Below are 16,773 nucleotides of genomic sequence, written 5' to 3'. Positions count from 1 at the left end.
TCGATATACAATGTGGTTGCTCCCTCCCACCCAACAATGTCCTTTCTGTTTGCTTGTCGTATCAACTTCAAGGAATTGTAGTTGTTATATCTTCTTCCCCCCCCCCGTTTTTTTTTTTTTTTTTTGCTGTTAATTTGTTTGAGTTCCTTGTATATTCTGGATATTAATCCTTTGTCGGATGTATATTTTGCAAATATTTTCTCCCACTCTGTTGGTTGTCTTTTAACTCTGTTAATTGTTTCTTTTGCTGTGCAGAAGCTTTTTAGTTTGATATAATCGCATTTGTTTATTTTTCCTTTGGTTGCCTGTGCTTTTGGGGTCGTATTCATGAAGTCTGTGTCCAGTCCTATTTCCTGAAGTGTTTGTCCTATGTTTTCTTCAATAAGTTTTATCGTTTCAGGGTGTATATTTAAATCCTTAATCCATTTTGAGTTGATTTTAGTATATGGCGAAAGGTATGGGTCTAGTTTCATTCTCCTGCATATGGATATCCAGTTATCCCAGCACCATTTGCTGAAGAGGCAGTCCCTACCCCAATGAATAGGCTTCGTGCCTTTGTCAAAGATCAGATGGCAGTGACTTCTTGTATTTTATTGGCTCTGTATGAACTTGGTATAGGAATGATCACTTAGAATACCACCAAAAGTCATTTAAAATTTTATCATGAAATATTTCTGTCTAAAATTATTTGCAGACTACCTCAATTGTTTGCTTTTGAATATTACTTTTAAAAGCCTATTTTGGATGGAAATCTTCCTCATGTATTACATACTTGTGTGCCTTCTTAAATAGGATATTAGCCATCATCACAAAAGCAATCCAATTCAATCAGTTCTTGGTGATCAGGTCCACAATGGAAACTTGAGTTATTTTACTAGTAACAAAGATGTTCTCAGAACTGATAGGAGTATAAGGAAGGGCCCTGTGCCACATACCAAATAGCCCAAGACTAATTAATTGATGTGCTTCTTGAGTTTTTCTCATTCCTCAGTGTGCCAAGTTCTTCTTTTCCTGTAAGAACCATAGTCCCAATCTAATTTGTGGTTTCTAATTTATTGTGGGTTAAGATAATATGATAAACTGGCTCATTAGAATTATATGTAAAACCAAAGTAAAAGGGCTTTGGGGGAGCCAATGGGCTGTGCTGTGACTGGAATCCAATTGAGTACTGCTGCTCTGAGTAGTCAGATATATAAATCCCACTTAGGCAAGGTACGTGGCTAAAAGAGGGGTTGGATTTAGTCAGTGTTATTGGGGTCTCTTGGCTGATATTTAGTCATCCAGTGGCTTAAAATGTGACAAGAGAGATATAGCTAGTTGTCCACTAATGTAATACTTGGCATTGGTGACTACAGAGAGACAGATTATGTTTCCAAATTAGCAGGTGGTCTTCTGGCTGCCTCTGTTCTTCTCTGAGCCTTCCAGAAGCCTCAAGCACAACCTGGCAGTTCTCAGAAACTGAGACCTGAGGCTCTGGCTCCATGGTCACCAGAGATTCAATCTGGGATGCTGAAAGCAAGCACCCCGCAGACAGTTCTCCCCTGTTGGGCCATAAGCCTATGCAGAGTGAGGGGTCCCAGGAGCACAGGGGACAAGGCCAGGGTGTGAGCTGCTGAGATGGGTTCTATAGTGGGGTTCCCCATTCTCTATCTCCTCAGCGAGGAGAGTCCTAAACCCTCCTCTGCCCAGGGAGTGAAGCTGGGGCCTCCAGACAGACCCCATTGCAACCAGATGGAGGCCCATGTCAAGGAAGGGGCAAGTTGGGGCAAAAGCAGAAAGAGTGACCCTCAGTTCAAAGTCCTGGACCCTCTCAGTGAGAGAGGGGTTCCTTCTGGAAGATCAGCTCTCATCCCCAGGCCCGGTGTACCAAGACCACCAGCGTAAACCCACAGGCTTCCCAGCAGAGCCACCAGCTCTTATGCACCTGCCCCTGTAGCCCATTCTGTCCTCAACCCTCCTCCACACATCCCCCATGTCTACTCTCCCAGCTCTGGGCAGCCAGGCCCTTCACTTCCTGGTCTTTTCTACCCTCACTGATTGTGAGCTGTCCCATGGCTCAGCACCACCATGCCCTCCCAACATCTTCCTCCCCATGCCCCCCTCCCACTCTGCTGCGGCCTGTCTGGTCACCTCCCCTGCCTCATCCCAGGCAGGGGTGGGCTTGGATGCCCCACTCCCTCCTTAGCTTAAGTGCAGTGGTCCCCACTTCAACCCTGCCACCACCACCCACCCCATATTAACTGTAATTATGTAAGAGTGACTTGTTGGTTTAATAAATCTCTAGTTATTGTAATAATTTATTGGCTGCCATAATGTATTTATTAGTCACCTACTGTTAATAAAATGTGCCAGCTTTTTCTAAAAAACCATATTAGCAGGTAGTGGTATGTTTTATATCCCAGAAGACATATGAAATCTAAAAACCCCTTTCATGTCTGAATTCTATAATTCTATATGATAGGTATAAAATATGTTGGTGGACAGAAAGTTTATCCAAAAAAGGAAGTAAGGGACTGTTCAGATAGGAGCAACATAAGGGACAAGAGTAGAATATATTTAAGCGGTAGAAGATGGCTGAGGGAATGTTTATCACATTTTCAGTAGGAGAGATATTGTTGGGGTTTAAGGGGGGTGTCAATAAATATTACCTTGTACTTCACCTTATAAATTTGGAATCAACTGAGAAGCAGGCTCCATAATAAGTAGATCGAAATTTTAAAAATCAGCCTTGTTAGTGAGGCTGACTGGAGAATATGCCATAGATTTGTGGCCAAAGGGCTTGGTATGCCACCTCTCCCCCAAGTTAAAATTAACTCATCATGATATTGGACATCTGAGTATCCCCCCCCCCCCGCCTCCCTGCGCAGTTTGCTTACTGCAGGCCCTAGATAAGTGTAAGTGCTAGTGCTGCTGGCACCTGCAGACTATGCCGAGTTCTGCTGGTGCCTCAGCTCTCCTTAAGATCCGAGGAGGGGGCTGGGTTGTAGGTGGTTAGTTTGTTCTCCCAGTTGTCAGAGAGTTGGAGAATGAGGCCTGAACACTACAGCTGAAGTCTCCTCAGGGAAATATGAGGCTACACAATAGTGGACCTCCACTGCCAGTATGCTGGTATGGTGCTTTTTCCTACCCTTTCCAGAAGATTGAACCATGAGCTTAAATGGTTAGTTAGAGCAAAGAGTTATAGATCCTTTGTCTTAAAAGCACATACAATTGGGGGAAATCAGTCTGTTTTTAGATATTTGGGGCAATCTGAAAGCAAAGACAGAGACTGTGTAATTGTCTAGCAGCCTTTCTGTGGATGCTTATTAAAATATATTTGCCTATCTCACAAAAATACCTTTTGCTTCAATTTTGTTTTTAAGTCTTGCCAGCAAAGATGTGACTAAGACTTTTCTATTTCTGTTTAATATATTTTGAAAACTAATTATTTTCAAGTTTATCTAATTCAGTAAAAGAATTTTTTTTTTCACATAGTAAGGGTTCAATCATATAGAATAACAAAATGCTTGTTCTGAAGTTGTTAGTTCATCTTGCTAATTCCTCTCCCTCCCTTTTCTCCTTTCCAGAATCCTATTCTAAGAACTCAGGCACTCAGGTCTCCACCATGGTATTGGGTCCTGAACAGAAGATGTCAGATGGTAATTTATAGCTTTGTGTTATTGTCTAATTTTTGTTTGGAATTAGGCTTGTGTCAGTAACAGAAATTTACCATATTTTCTCTCTTGGTTCATCTATTCCAACACCTCCATGCAGAAGTCACCATCTGGTGCCAGGCCGTAAATGAAAATGGATTTATAACCACAGAGACCTGCCTCCTGTCTTATTTCCAATTCTGAGTTAAGCCAAGATTAGCTACAAGTTTGGTTTCTATAGTGGTAATGTTTGCAAAGGCAGTATGATTCCCAGACCTGGCATAATAACTCTGGAGGGCTTTAGCTGCTTGTTACACTTCCTCATGCTTCAGATATGAGAAACAGTAAAATGCAGGACAAGTACCTTATACTCTATATTTGATTGGAGCTTCTTGAGTGCTTTGACTAGTCCTTCCTAAATCTGAGCTCCCCCTTTGGAATTTCCATTCCTTTTCTATAAATTTCCTCATCAATTTCAGGGTCACTTAATTAAGGTGATGTGGGTCAGCTCCCTATAGAAAGAAAGCTCTTGTTTTTCTAATTGGAGGTTGTAAGAATTTATTGGAAATATAGAGATTAGAGCTTTGTGGTTCAAAATAGCCATTTGATGGCTGCAGCAGACTGGACTTTGTATATGTCTGGCAGATTAGCCCTTTTTTCCCAGACTTTCCCCTCCCTGCATTTAAGATTAACTGCAAAATGCAGGACTTGGGCAAACACTGATATCAGTCTGAAACGAGCCCTGTTGTCACAGGGTGCTGGCACCCCATGACTAGCATCTATTCACTGCAGGGCTTAGTCAGGATGGAGAGTTCCTGCTTGGTGGTTTCCCTACAGCTGCAGATTTTAGCTTGAACTATGACAGGATTTTGCAACTTGTACATTTTTTGAGAAGCTTGAAAGAGGTATAATGTTCAAGGACAATACTTTGAGTAAGTGCTACCAAAATAATGGGGAGGAACATTCAGTATAATATAACCTTGTTCTTTTAAAAGTTAGAATTTTAGGTTATTGGAGCTGGTCTGGGAATGTTATATTTCGAGCCCTAGATGTCAGTGTTTTTAGAGGAAAAATGAAATTGTTTGAAAATTACCAAGCAGGAATAGAAGTTGTGAGACTAGTGTTAAAACTGGGGGGCAGGGATGAGAAGGCAATTTTTTAGAGTAGGCTTTCTTGTATTTTTTGTATTTCTTGAATTTTTAACCATATAAATGTGTACCTATTCAAAAAATAAATGTATTATAAAATATAGATAAGAATAAGTTATTAAAAATGAGCTAGAGTCAGGTTGGTCTCTTGTGCATTGCGGTATTAAATTTAATTTCAGTATTACTGAAGAGTTGTTAGTGTATTTTGTTCATTTTTATGAATTTCCTCTCAAATCTGTTCATTCAGACAATGCTTCTGGAGATCATGGGGACTCTGCCAGTCTTGGTGCCATCAACCCTGCCTACAGTAACTCCTCTCTTTCGCAATCTACCGGGCACTCAGATGAGCCGTTTGCCACCTACTTTGATGAGAAGATCACCATCCCAAAGGAGGAAGTTAGTGACAGCTCCTTGGAGGAGCTATTGTCTATTTACTATGATAGAAAGATCTACTAGATGACTCAAGCTTAACAGCCTCAGGCCTAATTTTGGCAGGCAGTCTCTGACAACTGAATTTTTAAAATCAGAATGAATAAAAACTGTTAAAGGAAAACAAGGGTCTTAAAAATAGTTGCTACATGGCAGTAGTACGACCATTTTTTTTTTAGTCATGTTTCCTTTTTTTTAAGAGCGGCTCCTGTCCTGTTTGGGTAGTGGTTGGACATAGGTACTGATATTATTTCTCTGGTTTTAGAATGAAAGGCTGATGGAAAAAGCAGGTAAGAGAAGGGTTGTCACTTGGACAGAGTAGTGGCCAGCTTAATAATAAAAAGTGGATAAGACGGAAGTGAATCTTAGACAACATCCTAAATTCTTTGTTCTTATGAAGCTGGTAATGTTGCTTCATATGTGATAACAGATAAATTAGGTTAGTAGTTTGGAGGTAACACTCAGTTTGATATCTTTTCCTCTCTTGTATAGTACTCTTGTTTTAGCTTTCGTAAACTCTGGGCTTTCACGGGACCAGGCTTTCTTATGAGCATTGCCTACCTAGATCCAGGAAACATCGAATCCGATTTGCAGTCTGGAGCAGTGGCTGGTTTTAAGGTGAATATCTAGTCCTACGCCTGTCCTTTTAAACACATACAATACACTCTCACATCCTTTCCTCTACACTGTCTATTGGATAGCAGCCTCAGGAGCTACATGCATATATTTAATTGGCAGTGACACTTTATGTGTAAAGTAATTCCCATCTGGTCTTTTATTTTATTTATCCATATAGTTTCCTTAAACAAAGGAGAAACTGCAGATGGGAGAAACTGAGGCTCAGAAGGGTACAAGGTGACCTAGTAGGTCACGTGGAGAACCTGATATAGAACTCAAGTCATTTGATTTCTGACCTGGGCTCTTTCCTGAATGTAGTGTTTCCCATTCACTTTGGCAAACAACCAAACAAAAAAATCCATTGTCGAATGAGTGTTATGGGGGGATTTTGTTCTTAGTTGCTCTGGATCCTTCTGTTGTCCACCATCGTGGGGCTGCTGCTCCAGCGCCTTGCAGCTAGACTGGGAGTGGTCACTGGGCTGCATCTTGCTGAAGTGTGTCACCGTCAGTATCCCAAGGTGAGCAAAGTACTTTCCTGTTTGTCTCTCACCCATATCATAGGAATCTGTGTATCTGGCAATATGTGCTGGCTTTACCATATACTGAGACAATGGAGGACTTGGGGTTCTGTGACCCTGAAGACCGGAGTATCAAGGAAAATTGTACAGGTCCTCTTGCTGCCAAGCCATGTTTTTCCCCTCCCTTCATAATGTAGCTTGAGATTCACTTTTTCCCCAGAAGGTTTTCTTAGAAAAACTTTGTTCGAATAAACATTTACCATTTACTCTACCTTCTGGCATCTAGCAGTGCCCAGCGCATGAGGGAGGGAGGGTGTTATCTCTGAGCACGTTTATTCATACCTCCATGTTACTTCATCAGTTTCTGTTACTTTTTGTTTGACTTTGCTATCCCTTTGAAAAAGGTAAGTTTATTTCCTTTTACTACAAACTGTATGTGGCAGGATCTTTGGATTTTCTAATAATCATTTTTCAGTTAACCCTGACCCTGGAGGTTATATTGTCCTCTACAGCTTCCTTCTGGATATTTTGGGCCTTTCTTATTGCTACCTAATAAGGCAGGAATGAACCCTATATCTGGAAGACAGTTTTAATCTGGCTTCATCCTTAGATGAGATAGTGATCTTCCTCTGGTTTGTTTTAAATATCTGATCTCTTTTCCTGGCTGTGAGCAGAGAGTATCCTTATCTGCTTAAAAAAAAAAAAACACCTTAGTAATTTACAATTTCTTTTTTTTTAAAAGATGACCGGTAAGGGGATCTTAACCCTTGACTTGGTGTTGTCAGCACCACGCTCACCCAGTGAGCCAACTGGCCATCCCTATATGGGATCCGAACCCGGGGCCTTGGTGTTATCAGCACCGCACTCTCCCGATTGAGCCACAGGCCGGCCCAGTAATTTACAATTTCTTTCAGCTTCTCTTTCTTCAAGCATGTTAACAGTTTTTTGTGACAAGAAATTTTTTGGATAGTAGGTATTTGGAGGTGTTTTTTCTGGCTTCAGTGAGTCAGCATAACTAAATCTATCTTTCAGCTGGACTGTTTGGTCAGATTATGACTCCAGCCTTTTCGTGTTTGTTTTGTCTCCTCATCTGTGGTCAGGATAGATGCTTTCCTCTGTGAACATTTCCTATTCTCTTGACGCCTATTTTTTTTAACATATTAGCATCCTTATTCTCCCCTAAAACTTTTAGGATTGTTTGTAGGCAGGAAATTAAGTGGAAATTAGTGAATGAAAATTCCATTCCTCTCTTTAGTGGAAAGAAGAGAGAAAAAAGTAAGATCCATTGCTGCCTTGACTTTGATTCATAGACTCTACCACATGGAAGCCACTTTCCTTCTCTAGCCTGGGGCCACGGTGCAATGATGGGCCAAGTGGAGCCAAGTTCTGGTATTTCGTCTGTAGTCTAGAGGCTTATAAAGGACAGTTTATGGGTCAGTGCCAAAATGTGAATTCAAAACTATGGAAAAAGTTCTCAGAAATGATTAAGCAGAACTGTATCTTTCTACTATTTGGTGTTTAGGTCCCACGAATCATCCTATGGCTGATGGTGGAGTTGGCTATCATTGGCTCAGATATGCAAGAAGTCATTGGCTCAGCCATTGCCATCAATCTCCTGTCTGTAGGAAGGTGAGGGGATTTTCCTCTAGAAAGTAATAAGTGTTTTGTTGGATTTCAAAGCAAAGGTAAAAACAAAACCCAACTCATTTTCAATTTTCAAGATTCAACTCAAGTGTAATTTCTTCTGTGGAACCTTACCTTCCTCTCCCCTGGCAGGTGTAAGCTCTCTACATCTCTGTTCCCATGGTGGATTATACATACCTTTATTATAGACTGTGTGGCATTTTGTATTACAGTTATTTATGTATATGTCAGTTTATCCCACTAGATAGCTTCTCGAGGGTAAGACTCATACTTTTCATTTTTGTATCCTAAATGTCTGACATAGTAGACTCTCAATCAAAGTTTGAATGAATGTAATTAAATTGGTCCCCTGATCTTAAACTACCCAAGGCTTGGCTTCCTGCCACCGTCCTTCCTCCCCCAAGTCCTAGCTTTTCCAAGTGTTCTGTATCTGGAGAGCTATTGGGAAGAAAGTGTTTCCAGTGTTTCCTTTCTTTCCTTTAATCTCCATTTCTTATCTCTGACCTAGGGTTCCTTTATGGGGTGGAGTTCTCATCACCATTGCAGATACCTTTGTATTTCTCTTTTTGGACAAATATGGTAAGGAGAGTGGGAGTGGAGGGGTCAGTCAGAGGAGCTGTTTTCCATCATGTGGCTGATGGGGAAGTCTGCCTTATGTGAGCTCACTGCTGCATTTTCCCCTTTAGGCTTGCGGAAGCTAGAAGCATTTTTTGGCTTTCTCATCACTGTTATGGCCCTTACATTTGGATATGAGGCAAGTGGTACAGGCTATTCATTAGCCTTTTAAAACAAGCTTTTTGCTGTTTTTTGTTTTTTTATTTTGGTTTATTTTTAGCCTTCTTATTATAATAGACAGTAATAATGTTAGTATGGTTTAATTGTATTGCATGTATCAACAAAAAGCCAATTTAGCCCTGGGCCAATTTTGAAGGATATGCTATATAGCAAAGATTAGTGTGCAGGAAGGCCTAGGTCAAAGATTACTACACTTTCTAGGACTTTCCAGTCTAGACTCCCCTATGCCATGTTGGCCATTCTGACAACAGAACAGCCTAGGATGGAGGTTGCAGGCTTATTCTTGGTTGTTAACATTTAAGGGTTATTTTTGCCTACTCTGGTTTATATTAATTACAGCTTCAACTTTAACTGGATTAAAACAGTTGATGAATTTTAGGGGATATAGTGGACATTTCCTGGTTTGGTGCCCCAACCCAGACATTCCTACAAATTAGTACCATATTTGCAGTAACGGTATTTTTCTATGTCTAGTGTTATAAACTGATTTCTGCTTGCTGGCCTGGCTGAACTTTAAAAAATATATCTAATCTATGAGTTGATTATGTGTCTTGGCCTATGACTTCCAAGAGAAATGCTGAACTGGGAACAAGTATGTATGAGAAGTGTTTATGAATGAGTCACTACACAGTAGCGGTAAACATGATTGTAGGTAAACAGAAGCATGATAAGTGCAGATAATCAAGAATTGATTCTATATTCTTGGATCTGTCTCATAGGAGTTATTATGAAGCTAATAACAGTAGGGCCCTTAGCAGCCATTTTATTTCTTTATGTCCTGTACACATCTGTTTTGTATATCTAAAATATAATATAAAATATCTGGATACTTCAGTCCTGAATTCTCTGACCCCTGGTAGTAAGCCCGTAATGTTGGTTGGTTTTTTGATGGTTATGTATTTCTTGTTATTCTAGGTAGTTGTCGCAGAAGAAAGGGTTGTAAGGAGCACAGGATTCTGAGCGTTCCCTAGTACTATATTACTCCTCCGGTCTCATGTTTCAGTAAAGGCTAATAGTTGTTATGTTGGTATCTAGTATGTTACAGTGAAACCCAGCCAGAGCCAGGTACTCAAGGGCATGTTTGTGCCATCCTGTTCAGGCTGTCGCACCCCACAGATTGAGCAGGCTGTGGGCATCGTGGGAGCTGTCATCATGCCACACAACATGTACCTGCATTCTGCCTTAGTCAAGGTGAGCACAACCCTTGTGTCAGTGGCCTCCTAGATAGTTCATGGGATGTTTTCCTTTAATTACAAGGAGCACAAACTTAGTTTACAACTGTTAAAGCCCTGTAGGAGCAAGGTATTTTCCAAGGATGGACATTTATAAACTCCACATGCTTGGACTTTATTTCTGTCACCAAACTGACCAGGGATTACTGACGCCACAGAAAGAATCTGGGACTAAAGTTTTTCATAAAAGGCCTGATAGTATACCAGGCTTCTTGTGTTTAAATCACAAAGGCCTGAGTGGGTCTGTAGAGGTCAGGAGTAAAGGAGCCCAACTGGGCTTTTACTGGTCAGTCTTATACAGTAGTTTGCTGGGAGATTTCAGAGACCTTTATAATTAGGGTTATTCACACCTTCAGACTGAAATCAAGTTGTTTTTGTAGGTCAATGGTCCTTCCAGCCACAATAACTGAGAGCTCTGTAGTCACTTAGTCACTGTTCCCTATTTGGGTAATGTACAATGCCATCAAAGGGCATGGAGTTCTTAATCGCTTAATGAACTAGGATGTAGGTGAGTGTTGGATCTCTCACATTTCATCTGGTCAATTGTTTGCTCTCTAAATCTATCAGCTGACTCCAAACTTCTGAAATGTTACAAGGAAACTTGTTCTGTCAAAAAATGACTGCTGCTGTTATCTCTCTAGTCTAGACAGGTAAACCGGGCCAATAAGCAGGAAGTTCAAGAAGCCAATAAGTACTTTTTCATTGAATCCTGCATTGCTCTCTTTGTTTCCTTCATCATCAATGTCTTTGTCGTCTCCGTCTTTGCCGAAGCATTTTTTGAGAAAACCAACGAGCAGGTGGTGAGTAAGGCAGAGTTGTGAGTGGTAGTGAATGTGAGGATAAAGTGAAGGCTGGAATGGGGTAGGAAAATACAATGACTTGGAGCCCAGAGGAATAGATCTCTAGCCTCAATACTACCCCCTAAAATCACTCTGCACCAATCAGAGTCTATGGTCTGGGGGCTGCCCAAGGCGGGGAAAGATGGGTCCCTGGGAAGGGAGCTTAACTCAGACTGCAGACTGCCTCATGCTGTTGTGTTAGTAGCCTCACGTCTGTTTGGCTCTTGGTCATTCCGTTTTGTTTCTTGTGTATCAGCTTCTGTCGGCTTGCTTGCCAGTCCTGCCATTTGATGACGAGGACAGGTTGGGAAGAGTCAATAAACAGAAAACAGAAACTGTGACTAGGACAGAACTTTGTTTTATCATTTGAATTCTGTATCCTCTTGATTCCTGAGTGATCACCACTTGTTGTCCATCAACAGGACCTCTGACTCCTGGCTCTGACTTGACTAAGGGCTCCTTAGTCTGGGCATCTTCTATGTTTGAAGCATTCTTAAGAGCCTCTCCTCCTGTCATTTAAAATGCCCCAGCATTTTTGTATTATTTTGCATACTCTAACTCAGTAAATATTTTTGATGATGTGGGGTGTAGAAAGATTATGGAGGGAGATCACAAATGACATTACTGCCAGTCTGTGCCCACATCACAACCTGTATCCAGTGTTTTCTGTCCAGCTACCTCTCATAGATGTCTGTGTGATCTGTAGGAGAGCTCTTATCTGGTCCTTGCTTATAAAACAAAAGTTGTTCGTAAACTACTTTGGGTTCTAGGTTGAAGTCTGTAAAAATAGCAGCAGTCCCCATGCTGGCCTCTTTCCTAATGATAACTCAACACTGGCTGTGGACATCTACAAAGGGGTAAGTTCAGATTTGTGATCTTCGTTCATGAATCAATATTCTTAGCATATTACCTGGTCCTTTTTGTGAGTTCATTTCAGATCTGAGCATATCCTCTCGGGAGTGTCATTTATTTCAGAGGTTCAGACACCAGATAAGAATTTTGGATTACATGGGAGGAAATAGAAGATCAGTTGAAAGAAGGATTGTACAGTAGCAATTCCCAAACTTGTTCTACAGAATTTTAATTGGGGTGACTAAAGAAAGTGTTCTTTATGGGATCTCTCAGTCCCTTTATGCTGGTTTCATTGTCATCCTCCCAAAGTAGAATATATAGTTTGCAACATTTCCCATTCCTCAAATTTATTTGACCTTTCCCTGTACTCCTATTATCATTTTCTGGGATCTCTCAGTCCCTTTATGCTGGTTTCATTGTCATCCTCCCAAAGTAGAATATATAGTTGGCAACATTTCCCATTTCTCAAATTTATTTGACCTTTCCCTGTACTCCTATTATCATTTTCTGAAATAGTGTGTTAAGGAATATAATTTGGGAAATGTGGTATTTTTTTTTTTTTTAATATTTAAGATTGATGTTGGAGATGAAGTCTTTAGGAGCTTAGAGAAGAGAAAGGAATAGGCTGAGGAATGCAGGAGCATCCATCAAAGTTTAGATTGAAAGCCTCTAGAATGGGGTCAGGACCTGAGCCTAGCTTCTGGTACAGTGTCCCCAGCACAGCACTTCATGTAGGTAGTGCATGGAGAAGAAGAAGAAGAAATGCTACAGAGAAATGCTATTTTGGGTGTTGTCTAAGCAGATCATTAGCACAAACATATCTGTCTCCCTTTCTTCCCCCAGGGCGTTGTGCTAGGATGTTACTTCGGGCCTGCCGCACTCTATATCTGGGCAGTGGGGATCCTGGCTGCAGGACAGAGCTCTACCATGACAGGAACCTATTCTGGCCAGTTTGTCATGGAGGTACATGCTGGTATACAATAGAGGGAGATGACACAGCCCTTTTGTCCCTTCTTAATCTCATGCTTCTGAGTTCTCTCCTGAACCTCTCCAAACCTTTTTCTGTTTCCTGTTCCAGACATTCATCCTGCTCCTGTGTTTTCTTCCAGGGATTCCTGAACCTAAAATGGTCACGCTTTGCCCGAGTGATTCTGACCCGTTCTATTGCCATCATCCCCACTCTGCTCGTTGCTGTCTTCCAAGATGTAGAGCATCTAACAGGGATGAATGACTTCCTGAATGTTCTGCAGAGCTTACAGGTGAGGAGGGAGCTGGAGAAACTCACATCCCATTAAGTTAGGCAGCATTATGTCCTGCCCTTGGGTACAAAGCCTGGTGCTGGGGGAGAATTGAGAGGAAAAGAGAGGCAGTGTTGGTCTGCAGTAAATGTATATGAAATCCCTAGCATCTAAAGGCTTTTAGAAATCGTTTGTTTTCTTAAGCCTGTTGAATGTGAATTATGAGCTATACTTACGTGTAGAACACAAAATTACAGTTCGTTAATCCAGGAAATGTTAAATGAACACGTAGGACACTGTACTACATCCTGTGGAGGTTAAGAAGACAAGTCATATATACATATTTGTAAAGACACAAAGACACTTATCATTATAATTGATGATAGGTTAATGACAGCTTGACAGATTGCAACTTAATGCTTGAGCATGTTGGGATGATAGGAATAATTATTTCTCATAAAGTAGATGAGGCAGGGTTTATGTTTCCATTTCACTAGCTGTGTTCTTCTCTGGGATGATACAAGGACCTATCTGATCTTACTTCTTTTTTCCAGCTTCCCTTTGCTCTCATACCCATCCTGACACTTACGAGCTTGCAGCCAGTAATGAGAGATTTTGCCAATGGAATGTGAGTGTACTTCTCTTTGTTCCCCAAAGGGGAAGCTGGTATGTGGGGAAAGGGTATATTCATCCAGTAGACCAGTCAGAAATGAGTCATATAGGGGAACTATATGCTTTAAGAGGTGATAGCTAGCTGCTTCCTATTTGGATTAGAAAATGGAGACCGAATGGTCTCTAAAGGTAGAGAAAGCACATTTTTCATTTCTGGGGGAAAAAGTTCAGCTTTTAGGGCTTTAACTCTACAACTTCAGCCACTGAATCACATTTTTAATTCTGTGTTAAGTGATCTTAATGAGAAAGGCATAAGCTGATACCTTTTATATACATCTTTAAAGGATATATGGGGTATTTGAAATGGTGTGTTGCATTTCTTGGGATTTAAATATTAAGGATTATTTGATGGTATTTTTCCCTCTTTTTCCCTATCAGTGTCTAACTTTGGCTCATTTAATGTAATCTGGGACATATAAAGAACCATATTTCAGTTCATTGTGAAATGCCTTTAACTTGTTCTGTTTACCCGAGAAGACAGTTTCCTTTTCTGTCTGTGGCCAGGTTGGACTCTTCCCCCAGTGACTGTGCTGTTTCTTTCACAGAGGCTGGAGGATTGCAGGCGGGATCTTGGTCCTTATCATCTGTTCCATCAACATGTACTTTGTAGTAGTTTATGTCCAGGAACTAGGGCATGTGGCCTTGTATGTGGTGGCCACTGTGGTCAGTGTGGCTTATCTGAGCTTTGTGTTCTACTTGGTAAGTCCAGTCTGGAGCGGGCAGAGGCCCAGGTATCAGGGACAGTAGAGGTGGGGCTGACTGACATTCAGAAATGAACTGACCCAAGAGCACATAGCGATCTAGCTCTAGGTTACTGTGACAGTTTTACAGAATTGTGAAATCAGCTATTTATGAAACAATTCCAACCGTAAAATTTACTTTGGTTCCTAAGATCTGTCATTTTAAAATTTGTCACTTCTATATGGTTTACATTTTTAATAATTCTAACAGGAGAGCATAGTATGAATATGTCTGAGGAACTAAAAGAAGGGTAGCAGTGTAGAGAGTGGAAAGTGGTGGAAGGTGGAGTTGGAGAAGGGGCTGCGCAATGTGATGTAGAACTTTGGGGTGGAACACATGTGGGTTTATAGCCCAGCTCAGCTCTACCACTTACTAGCTGTCCCAGGAAATAAGTAAATAGTGATATTCTCTCATTGGATTATTCTATTATTGTGTCAGCACGATGCTATAAGTAACTGAGCTAACCGGACAGCCCAGAGATTGTTTATTTTTTGCTGACTGGTATAGGGGTTAGAGTCATTTTAAAAAATCATGGCTATAAAACCATAGCTACATAGAAAAGGTATGCAAAATTATTTATATCCAGATTATTAAAAGTTTTTTTTAAAGTCTAGAGTAAATTATGTAAAAATGGTAATAGTAATTGTTTTAGGAAGATACGAGTATGGATACATTCTTCCCTATTTTTCAAATCTTTAACATTGCTTATGTTAATGAAAAACAGTCAAAGCAACAACATCAGATCCACTTCCCTATTCTACACAGGTTTCTCTGAAAAACACAAGGGATGGGGATAAGGAATAGCAGAATTTATGCCATTTCTGCTGCAGAGAATGGTTAAAGGTGGAGGCTGGAAACCTGATGATGATCTCTAGAATACTTATCTAGTCCCTCTGCCAAGGCCTGTCACAGGTTAGGGTACTTGATTGAGAAAATCACTTTAGTAAATATTGAAAAATTATGTTCTGGATTGATAGCCCCCTAATGTTTTCCTTCCCAATAAACCTTGGGCACATGAAGATTATACTGACCCCTGATCTACAGACTTACTTAAAGGAAACCCAAGTAACAAAAATTATGTTCTGGATTGATAGCCCCCTAATGTTTTCCTTCCCAATAAACCTTGGGCACACGAAGATTATACTGACCCCTGATCTACAGACTTACTTAAAGGAAACCCAAGTAACAAAATATATCCTTGACAGGAATTGTTTTAAAAATTCGCTGTGGTGGGCTGGCCAGTTGGCTCACTTGGTTAGAGTGTGGTGCTGATTACACCAAGGTCAAGGGGTTGGATCTCCATTCCAGCCAACTGCCAAAAATTTTTTTTTTTGCTGTAGAGGTTAGGGGAAGTCGAAGTTAGGGGAAGCCTTTCTTCAGGTGACTTGTTTGTGAAGGTGCCAAGTTGTACTCAGTTGGCCTGAGACGAGTGAGGTTGTTGAAGACCCATATTTAGAAGTGAGGGCTGATTCTAGAGTTGATTACTGCTGTTCAGTCCAAAGCAAGAACTTCACAGGACAGTTCAGGAGACCGCACCAGTTGTATTAGTCTGTCAGTCATTCTCCCCAGCATAAGGAGTGGGGAGAGCGGAAGAAAAGTGGTCTTCAGGGAACTCCCACTTGAATAAAAGAAACAAACCACAAACACAAAGCAGTAAGAACAGTCAGTATTGAGGAAGGCAGATTCTAGTATGTTTGGAAAGGGGTTTGGGGTTGGGAGAATGACTTGTGCAACCATTAGTTGTAGAAGAACATGGGCAAAGCTGGACATTGAAGGAAGGGAGCAGGTTTACATTTGAGTAGTGCAGTCATGGTGGGTAAGAGGCTCTTCAAAGAGCGTGGTAGATGATGACCATATTTTATTTTTCAGATTTGGCAATGTTTGATTGCTTTGGGCATGTCCTTCCTGGACTGTGGGCACACGGTAAGCATCTCTAAAGTCCTGCTGACCGAAGAAGCCACCAGTGGCTATACTAAGTAAACAAAGATTAGTCTGTCTTCCACAGGTAGCCATCAGAGCCAGTGTGTTTCTATGGTTTAGTGTGTGAACATGGCCAAAACCGACTACTGGCTGGGAAAGACTTTGTTTCATATGTTTGAAAGATGGAATTTTTTCTTTCTGACCTCCTAACCTGGGAGCTGGATTAGGTAGGATCTTTTAAAAGCTGACTTGCTGCTATCATTCCAACACTAAACTCTTAAGTAGCTGCCCAAGGGTCAACTTCTTTTATCCTTTTGAGAGATAATTCTCTATGCATGATTCTTGAATCAGGCTATATGTTTAAAAAAAAAACAGAAAATGCAATATATTTGGGCCGGCCCGGTGGTGCACTGCTACAGTGCGCCGCTTGGGAAGCATGGTGGCGCTCCCGCCGAGGGTTCGGATCCCGTAATAACTTCGTATAGCATACATTAT

The 16,773-nt window shown here is 41.0% G+C and overlaps 1 protein-coding gene across 3 annotated transcripts in view; it reads left to right on the top strand.

Moving 5' to 3' along the window:
- Positions 1 to 16,773, top strand: part of SLC11A2 (solute carrier family 11 (proton-coupled divalent metal ion transporter), member 2) — a 52,344-nt gene that overhangs the window by 30,050 nt on the left and 5,521 nt on the right. For 2 of the 3 annotated variants that reach the window (XM_008568982.1, XM_008568983.1), the window contains 15 exons: positions 3,567 to 3,638; positions 5,028 to 5,176; positions 5,702 to 5,827; positions 6,226 to 6,345; positions 7,868 to 7,974; positions 8,498 to 8,568; positions 8,676 to 8,743; positions 9,820 to 9,975; positions 10,658 to 10,816; positions 11,626 to 11,712; positions 12,551 to 12,670; positions 12,817 to 12,966; positions 13,500 to 13,573; positions 14,163 to 14,316; positions 16,228 to 16,281. In XM_008568982.1, the coding sequence (XP_008567204.1) occupies positions 3,605 to 3,638; positions 5,028 to 5,176; positions 5,702 to 5,827; positions 6,226 to 6,345; positions 7,868 to 7,974; positions 8,498 to 8,568; positions 8,676 to 8,743; positions 9,820 to 9,975; positions 10,658 to 10,816; positions 11,626 to 11,712; positions 12,551 to 12,670; positions 12,817 to 12,966; positions 13,500 to 13,573; positions 14,163 to 14,316; positions 16,228 to 16,281 (1,629 nt within the window). In that variant the 5' untranslated portion in view covers positions 3,567 to 3,604. The remainder of the gene's footprint in view (positions 1 to 3,566; positions 3,639 to 5,027; positions 5,177 to 5,701; positions 5,828 to 6,225; positions 6,346 to 7,867; positions 7,975 to 8,497; positions 8,569 to 8,675; positions 8,744 to 9,819; positions 9,976 to 10,657; positions 10,817 to 11,625; positions 11,713 to 12,550; positions 12,671 to 12,816; positions 12,967 to 13,499; positions 13,574 to 14,162; positions 14,317 to 16,227; positions 16,282 to 16,773) is intronic. The other variant, XM_008568984.1, reaches the window with a different exon arrangement.

Source organism: Galeopterus variegatus, unplaced genomic scaffold, assembly GCF_000696425.1.
Source record: "Galeopterus variegatus unplaced genomic scaffold, G_variegatus-3.0.2 Scaffold455, whole genome shotgun sequence".
In the NCBI taxonomy this organism is placed as follows: Eukaryota; Metazoa; Chordata; class Mammalia; order Dermoptera; family Cynocephalidae; genus Galeopterus; species Galeopterus variegatus.
Note: the sequence above shows the minus strand (reverse complement) of the source record. Positions and strands in the feature narration are given on the sequence as shown.